General features: G+C 42.5%; 1 protein-coding gene across 1 annotated transcript in view; it reads right to left on the bottom strand.

Annotated features, from left to right (window-relative positions):
• Window positions 1–1,624: 1,624 nt before the first annotated feature.
• KIF13A (kinesin family member 13A) overlaps window positions 1,625–9,297 on the bottom strand; it is a 111,411-nt gene continuing 103,738 nt past the window's right edge. The window contains exons 39-40 of the mRNA XM_054164441.1: window positions 4,645–5,743; window positions 1,625–3,786 (exon numbers count right to left, since the gene is read on the bottom strand). Of these exons, the coding sequence (XP_054020416.1) occupies window positions 3,503–3,786; window positions 4,645–5,743 (1,383 nt within the window). The 3' untranslated portion in view covers window positions 1,625–3,502. The remainder of the gene's footprint in view (window positions 3,787–4,644; window positions 5,744–9,297) is intronic.

Genomic DNA, 9,297 nt, shown 5'->3' with positions numbered 1-9,297 from the left:
TGGAATCGGCCCAGACTCAACCTCTCTGGGCAGCCTGCTCCCATGCTCTGCCATCTTCACAGGAATAAGTTTTTCTTTATGTTCGGACGGAATTGACTTAGCGACTCTCCTGTGTTTCCCCTGTGTGCTATCACCCGTTGTCCTGGCACTGGGCACCACTGAAGACAGCCCAGCCACATCCTCCTGACCCCTACCCCGTAAGTATCAATAAGTATTGATAAGATCCCCTCTCAGTCCCAAGTCTCTCAGCCTTTTCTTGTCAGAGAGATGCTCCAGTCCCCTCATTAGTGTCATAGCCCCTCAGCCAGACATTCCACAGTAGCTCCTGTAGAGGCTGGATGTTTTTCCACCATCATCAGTCTGAGGTCCACCCTCAGACATGTTCACTGAAGAAGCTTCTGCACGCTGCTCTGCTAACAGGGCTTGGACAGATTACACACAGTTTCCACAGACTTATGAGGAAAGCTGTTTTTAATGTGTTTTTCTGCAGTAACAAGATAGCAACTGCTTGTATCCAGCCTCTTCCTCTCCACCCTTCCTCTCTAATACTTTTCAGTCAATCTGAGATTTTACTTCCTTTTTAATTTTCTTTTTCCTCTTTGAATTCTGTAGATTAGCAACTCTAGAGATGTAAAGGTGCCTAAAATGTACCCAAACATGGGGACTGCTGAAAGGCAGGTCCTGGCGTACCACAGAAGTGCTCTTTTAAGCCTAGCCCCTGCTCACCATCCCACACTGCCAAGGAGCAGCTCCTGCCTCAGCCCTGGCCCCTGGTACAGGGCACAGGGAGTGAGAGACCTGAGGGCAAGGGAAGAAAATACCCAAAGGTTGTTCCCAGGGGCATGCACCCTGCACTTCTGTCGTTGCACAGCTTCATGGCACTTCTTCCTACTTACATCATAACAGCATGTAACTCTGCCTCCAGCTGCAAACAAACTTTTTTTGTGAGGGAGCATTTCAGGCCACCAGCAGTACTGACCAAACACTGCTTTTGCTTGCTGGATTCAGCACTCTGGCTGAATCTCCGTGATGGCCTGTATGCTTGAAAAAACAGCATAGCAAACAGAGGCCAGCATGATCTCATCTAACATTGTCACTATCCTGATGGTCAAAATGAGGTAATTTTTCTGGACTGGGAAAACTACCGAGATGACAAGTTTGTTCTGGCAGCTGAGACAAATGAGAGACTGGCTCTGACTGACATTATTCAGTACTATGAGTGGGGTTGGGTTGGTTTGTATAGATTGAGGTCTTAGTATGGATTGTACAGCCTGGTATATTAGGCAGTGTATTTTAGATACTGTTTAAAGCAATGTTAACAGAACCACAAGAAAAAGGTGATTTGCAGTTGGACAGTCACCACAGCATTCTTCCACTGGTTACAAAGTTCAAGACAACAAACTGCTAGTCTAACATTACTAACAGGAAACCTCCTTTTTGCACTTTTGCCATAAGAAAAAGGCCACAGTAGCTTTCAAAATTGCTGGTAGCAGTCTTGGACAGATACGTTTATGTGAGTGTGGATTTTCTAAAAACCATTGTAAAGAGATTAAAGTCTGAAATTAACCTGAAGACTGTGGTGGTGCGAGTAAGTACCGGGCAGTGTTTTTGTATCATCTGTGACTGATGAAACACTTTATGCAGACATGTTTTTTCTTGTTATGGTAGTTTCCTCCAGTAGTACTATCACCAAGGCAGCAAGAGCAACTCTAGCTGGACAATAGAAGTACAAAAACTTCTGCAAAGATATTGATTCCACCAAAATCAGTTAACACATCCTGTCTCAGAGGAGCCCAAAGCTACCTCGAGGGCAAGCACACTGAACTTCGCACCACCTGCTTTCACCATCCCCAGCACATTACCCTCCCAGCTGCCAACTATGTTGTACTCGGCCGACACATTTACATATTTAGCAATGAGTCTGTCTTGTCTGTCTTCCAAGAACTTGTCCCTTCTCCCCTTGACCCACATAACACCATTCTCTGGCAGGAGTTCCCCAGCTCCACTCTCCCTCAGATGAAGGATGGGGAAAGCATCAAGTGAGGAACGTGTATCCAATAGGGGCTGCTATTCTCCTCTCAACACTGCATCAACCAGTGAACAGGTTAATGCCACCCAGCCTTCCATTCCAATCACACGGTACTTCAGCATTCTTACAAGGTACTTTGCAGCTAAAACCCAAGTTGCTATTTGACCATGAAACCTAATTGTACCAAATACAAGGAAAACATTACTTTTTTTTTTTTTTAAATCCCAAGTAAACAGTCTGTATTCTAACACACAATAGGTCTGTACCAATTAAATACAGTATGGCAGTATATAAATTACAGTTCTTTACAGTAAATTTTAAAATATGAAAGTCTGCTTACTGTACACAACAATCAAAGAAAAAACAGCAGCTTTTCAGTAAGGTCCCAGGTATCTCACTCACTCACTTGCTAAGAAACAAAGAACAGATAGAGCAGGCCATTCACTTCACTCTTTTTTTACCATGTTACTTTACAAATATCCAGAACACTTGTACAGGCATCTACAGTATCTACATGTGAACAACCTTCGTAGGAATTCATGAGCACCAGACATAAATCCCTCCATCATTCCCATTATTAAAATAAACTTTACAGATTAAAATTCCTTTAGCAGGTTCTATTTCATCTTGATAATAACCAGCAAGTAACAAGTGCAAAGTTTGCAGTCATGATCCATTTACTGCTTCTTTGTTTCTCCATTTCCCCCTACACCCAAAAAACCTCAACCCCTCTCACCCCCCAAAAGTTGTCCTCTCACCTCTTGCAGTAATACTGTTTCTGCAGTCAAACTGCCTGGCTGGCTTATGCTAACATATGAAATGCCAGACATATAGCTTCAGGCATTGTTAATAATTTCCATTCAATGCCAAGTCAGCACAGTGGCAGGCCTCTAGGAAGACAAAAAATATGAAGCAGTTGGATATTTCAGTGTGCTTAAACACAGAACATAAGGCTGCATGGTGCCCAGTGACTAGAAGAAATGTGGCACCAAGTCGTCAGTTAAAACATTTACAATAGAAAGATAGAAACAGCAAATTTGTCAGTCTAAAACAGGTTCTTTGGTAATTAAGAACAGCAAACTGTAGCTGCTTCTTCTTTTTTTTTTCTTTTGTTCCCAAACAGGATTTACATCCTGGTTTTTTTCCCCACAATAAAATATTTTTTGTTGTTTAAAATAGATCTCCCGAGTTGTGGTGTAACAAATAGTCCAGTACCTCAGCTATCTACAGATCAGCTTTAACTGTATTTTAGTGTGCAGCCATGCCTGCCTACTGGCAGACATACTATAGATACACATTCATATATATATATATATATAATATATATATTATTTATAAAAATATTAGAGCATTAAGTCGAGGACTCTAGAGAATACACATTCTGTATGGACAGATTAAAATGTACAATAGCTTCCAAAATCCATAAAGTTCTCTACACAGTGATGCGTGTAGTAAGTGCAAAAATACTGCCGTTTAGTTAATCCAAGATTTCCTGTTTTCCTGTTTCCTAGAAAAAGGAGAAGCTGCTGCGTCTGCTGAATGGCAGAGGACTTCTGTTGAAGGAGGTGGTGATGAGCCTTGAAGCATGGACTTTTTCCGTTTCTCTGAAGTGGAAGAAGATGCCTGAGACCGTGAAGTGCTACTCCAGTTCCTCGTGGAAGCTGATGCTTTGCTGAGGCGCCCAGGACGAACAAAGACACCGTGGCGTGGTTTGCAGTGGAAGTACTCTTTGCCTTTTACAGTTCCATCGTGCTTCCCTTCAATGAAAACACATGCACAGTATTAGTTGTCAGTACTTTCATTTCCATTGTAGTCTTGAAGTGTGAAAACATTAAAAACTCAAATATTTGTCCATTTCATAAATTAAATCATCCTCAAAACCAACTGCTTACAAAGCGTGAAACTTGGCTGCCAGAGAAAATAATAGATACTAACACCACTACTAGAAAACTACTAAAAACGTCATCTTTTTAAAGATCTGAAGCATTTCTGCAGGAGTCTCTTAACAATGGTGCTGCACTTTGGCCATGGCATCCCCATGCAGAGCTACAGGCTGGGGTCGGAGTGGCTGGAGAGCTCCCAAACAGAGAGGGACCTGGGGGTGCTGATTGACAGCCACCTAAACATGAGCCAGCAGTGTGCCCAGGTGGCCAAGAAGGCCAATGGCATCCTGGCCTGCATTAGGAATAGTGTGGCCAGCAGGAGCAGGGAAGTCATTGTGCCCCTGTACTCAGCACTTTTTAGGCCACACCTTGAGTCCTGAGTCCAGTTCTGGGCCCCTCAGTTTAGGAAGGACATCGAGACACTTGAACGTGTCCAGAGAAGGGCAACAAGGCTGGTGAGAGGCCTTGAGCACAAGCCCTATGAGGAGAGGCTGAGGGAGCTGGGATTGTTTAGCCTGGAGAAGAGGAAGCTCAGGGGTGACTTAATTGCTCGCTACAACTACCTTAAGTGAAGTGTCCCTACAAACAGGAAGACTGGAACTGCATGTATCAGATTCTAAGCCTATATGAAACTAGAAGTATTTCCCAAGAGTGGACAGCAGATTGTGGTTTAGCTTTAAAATATATCACACTAACTGCATACATAGCTTAGACCATATTTAGTCTTCTTACCCATCTGAATGTTCAGTTCAACTCCAACCCAGATTCCAGCAGAAAAATCCACTGTTCCAACATATCTCACTGTGCCCATCTTATTACTTCCAACACAGACTCGTTCACCCACTGCAACCCAGCTAGGCAAAACATGAGCTTGATCTGCAGAAGCACCTTCTTCACAATCAGAACCATCCAAGTGGTCCTTCCCAATAAAATCATCTATGGAAGCATCAGGGTAAGTCTCATGATCTGAAGTCTCTTTTGCCAGTATAGAACACAAAGGGTTTTCCACAGCATCTGCAAGTCGGTTGCCTGCCACTGCTGCAGAGCCCAGCTGGCCCACGCACAGGCTCTGCTCCTCGTCAGTGCTTTGGGGTAACTCTGAGGAACTCACTCCATTAGAGGACACAAGGGAACATGACTGCGGAGCTGTCGAATGGTCAAAGTCCTTTCCATCTTCGACGCCCATGAACTCCGTAAAGGAGTGATCTTCCAGAATGTCCGTCACGTGCTCCACTGTTGCTTCACGCGCTGAAAACTCAATTGTCTGACAGGTATTTTTGCCACCTGAGGAACTTAATGCTGAAAGTGATGCAGCTCTGGGTAACTGAGAGTCTCTGTCAGTGGCATCAAGAGACAGTGGTACTCGTTCCACTAAGGCACTGTTTTCTTTCAGTGGTAACACAGGTGACTTTTCTCTTGCTAACTCCTTTTCTGCCTCTCGACATTCCTTGTTCAAAGATCTTGCATCATGTGCAACAGATGATCCTGGGGGATCATCAGAGTCCAGCTCCTTCATGTGACTGGCTATCTGGTCTGTGCTATCACTACAGGGAACAAGCATGTCAGACAGGGTAGCATTAGAGGCACTGTGGGAAAAGTAGCCACTAGTAATACTGCTAGTGGTAGGGCTGCGGGATACCTCTTTCTCAAGAACACGTGCACTCATGAAGTCTGATTTGGGAGAAAACCACTCCCTGTTCTCCAGGCTAGCATTGTAAACACTGAAGTCAGCAAACTCCTCCGGTACGTAAGGCCGGAAATTCTGAAAACTTTGTGGACTTATCAGCTTCTTATTGATGGCCTCCAACTCATTGTCTTCCTCCTCGGAGTCCTGCAGGAGAAGAGAGAGTTGTGTGGGATTAGGAAACTAAGAAAGTAAAGTTTTCAAAATAAACAGACCTTCCTTGATTTTCTTCTTTCTGAAGGAAGAGAAAGAGATACCTTGAATATTCTTTAATCGAAGAATGGAAGGTAACTGGAAAGAGCTGCTGGGAACATATCCTGACTACACTGAGCTGTTCTCTTTTCAGAAAATAGAAGATAAATTCTAAATTGTTCAAAGAATAAAGCACAATAAAAGTCTGGCATAAGAAAAACTCACAACATGAAAGAGTTGTACATTTGCATTTTCCTTTTTTTTTTTTTTCAAAGCCATGCATTACATTTTTTCCCCCCATCATTTAGACTAAATAAACCTTTTGAGGGTATTCCATAAAGCTAATTGACCACTTTACAAGACAAACAAATATAAATTCTGTGATTCTGTGACAAATGGAAAAGGCCTTGCACAGTCTCCAGCGCAATACTGATTACTTAACTACTGATGATTAAAAACTACCCTTCACAATGGGATTTCCTATCAATCTGATACAAGTGAGGTTGAATAATTTTGGTTACCCTTAGCTATCAGAGCTAAACACCTTCACCAAGTCTGACAATAAGAGAAAAGGATTGTACTGTCTTCAAGAAAGCATTCATGTAGACAAGTGTATTTGGAGGGAAGTAATCTGACAGACTTTGGAGATAGCTCCCTGAATTCCTCTTTGATGAGAAGTGGTGATTGCACTGTGACCAGCCCACAAAAGTGGTTTTCATAGAGCCCAGCTGAAACTGAGAGCTTCTGCCTATCAGGATGCATCTGAGAAAACCTCAGCAGCATGTCTGTGCTCCTCTCCCAATGTACAATACTGTGGGCAGGACCCTGTGTGGACCTTTTTTAAGCACTTTGGTTTTCAGCTATGTATTTCTTCATACATATATAGACATGCATGTATGTACATACATACATACATAGAATAAACCAGGTTGGAAGAGACCTTCAAGATCATCGCGTCCAACCCATCAACCAAATCCAACACCACCTAAACAATCTCTTCTCCCAGGCGGCCAGTACCAGGACAAGAGGACACAGTCTCAGTCTGCGCCAGGGGAGGTTCAGGCTAGATGTTAGGAAAAAGTTCTATACAGAGAGAGTGATTGCCCATTGGAATGGGCTGCCTGGGGAGGTGGTGGAGTTGCCATCATTGGAGGTGTTCAGGAGAAGACTTGATGGGGTGCTATATGTCTATCTATGTGTACACACACTTCTCTATGAAAAGAATAGTTCCTTTACAGCAAATCCCAACTAGAAAGGATAACATCCAGAAAAATGACAACTGATGAAGTACTTTATTAATATTTTTGTTAGCAGTGCAATCAGTATCTGAAGAACATGCCTCTATTTGTCTAAGAATATCTGACAAAGCCAACCAAATTCCAGACTGTAAATATTTGCTGAAGCAAAGCCTTGGAATCCTTTGCTTACTAATTTTCCACAGCTCTGCTTCAGAGTTACTTTTCATATGGAAGTCAGAAGAAGGCTTTAGTTTGCAATTACTTCTCTGCAGAGGAGTGACAGTGTTATAAAATGTCACATAAGACTGTTGAGATCATTTATATTATTGAACACCTTGTTCTTTCAATCTGAAATCTGCCAGCAGTCCCTGTGAAAGGCAAAATCCATACATACTTCACTGAGACTATGAATATCCTTCTGAGCACTGAAGCATTACGCAAAGCATGTTCTTGCATTTTGGAGTATATCTGTTTGCTCATCTCTGAGGGACCTTTCCTGCTTACTTCTTCCCTTTTGACCTTATTACTTATACTCAGTTTTTCTCTAAGGAGGACCTTGTAGTTTGTTGTTCTGAAAATGCTACAAGCTTGTTTATAAAATATGGTGAGTTTAGGATGTGACATGAACTCCAAACTGCTGTTTAATGAAGGATTTCTAGTGGATACTTGCTCAACGTGAAACCAAAAGGCATGTTTCTCCTTCAAATCCTGCAGGATTCCTCATTTGACAAGAAAAAAAAGGGGGGAAAACCAACAAAAATACCCCAAACTTGTAGCACACAGGGCCCCCGTTCAAAACCTGATGGGATAAGATGTAGCATCAGTGAAAAATGGCTCTGCTGACATGCAGACACTGGTGAAAAGTCAAGCAAGTAACCACATCGCCAGCAGTGCATGGTTTCATAGTTATCTATCATGGTAAATACAAAAGCTGAAGTATGGGGAAGCAGTCTTATTAGAACATGGCCTGTGAAGAACACTGCAGATAGGTGACAAGACACCACCTTCTGACAGACAAAAGGTGCCCCTTGTGGGGACAAGGAATAATTTCCTTTTGAAACTCTTCTTGAGCTTCCCAACTGGGAAATGCCAGAACAAAGCAATTTCAGGGTTCTTCAAATTCCTGTGGATGTAAGTTATGAGGGAAAAAGATGGAAATGACCTTGTACTGCTCAGGCTACTGGCAGAAGTAAAGATAAAATTAGTGAAAAATTGGTAAAGAAACTGTAGCCACTTCCTTGGGAAGTAACAGAAAGACTATCATGAAAAACAGATTTAAGAACTGGCAACAGTAAGAATATGTCAGCAAGAATGGAGAAGACTATATATCAAGCTCTATCAAGAACAGAAGCAAAGTAAGCAAGAACACAGAGCACCTTCCCTACAACTGCTTTGTAACAGTGTGTAATTAAACGTTAGAAGTATCTGAGCTTTCAGATCCCTAAGTTACAGCTTTCAAGTAACTTCAAAGATGCTAGTTCCCATTTTGCTAGTTTAAAGATCAGTAGTACTTAGTGGTTGCATCAGCAGTGCTTCAATTTTCATTGCACACCAGAAGGACTTACTCAGCCCCCTCTTAGACGTGTCATTATAGGTAGTGTTCAAGTATGCTCAGTATGAAAACAGTGCACCTGACTTTAACGTATCCATTGTATTCAGCTGTTGTGGAGAGCATGTGGAAGTACTGTCTGAAATTTTAGGTCAAATGTTCTATTCCAGGCCAATTGAAAGAAACAATTTTTTAACTGTCTTTTGTTTTCCCCCCTCCTGTCTTCCTTTGACAGACAGAAAAGTGTGTGAAATTTATACTACAGTCTAGTTAACATACAGGCTTGGGCCAGCTCTGAAGAATAAGAGGTAGTCTGGGAAGTCTACAACTCAAAGGCTTTCTCCCTAATGTGAGAAAAAAAATGCCAGAAGCCACCATTTGATAAACATGGTACCATAAGCTGGAAGAGCTATGCAAAGTAACCTTCTCAACCTCCTCCCCACTAATGGCTGCTAGTTCTTGTCTGCCTCCCTGGTACCCACTCAACTGTCTGTAAAGTGATCAAACAGGGGAGCAGTTCCAAGTGAAACATGCCAGGGAAAGTTTAGGTTGGATATTAGGAGAAAAAATCTTCACTGAAAGAATGAAGCACTAGAACAGGCTGCCCAGGGAAGCAGTGGAATCACTGTCCCTGGAAGCATTCAAAAACCATGTGGTTATGGCATTTAAGGTCATAGTTTAGTGGTGGACCTGGCCATGTTAGGTTAATGGTTGGACCTGAT

This window comes from Dryobates pubescens, chromosome 9, assembly GCF_014839835.1.
Source record: "Dryobates pubescens isolate bDryPub1 chromosome 9, bDryPub1.pri, whole genome shotgun sequence".
NCBI lineage: Eukaryota > Metazoa > Chordata > Aves > Piciformes > Picidae > Dryobates > Dryobates pubescens.
This window is presented reverse-complemented; position numbering and strand designations above follow the sequence as displayed.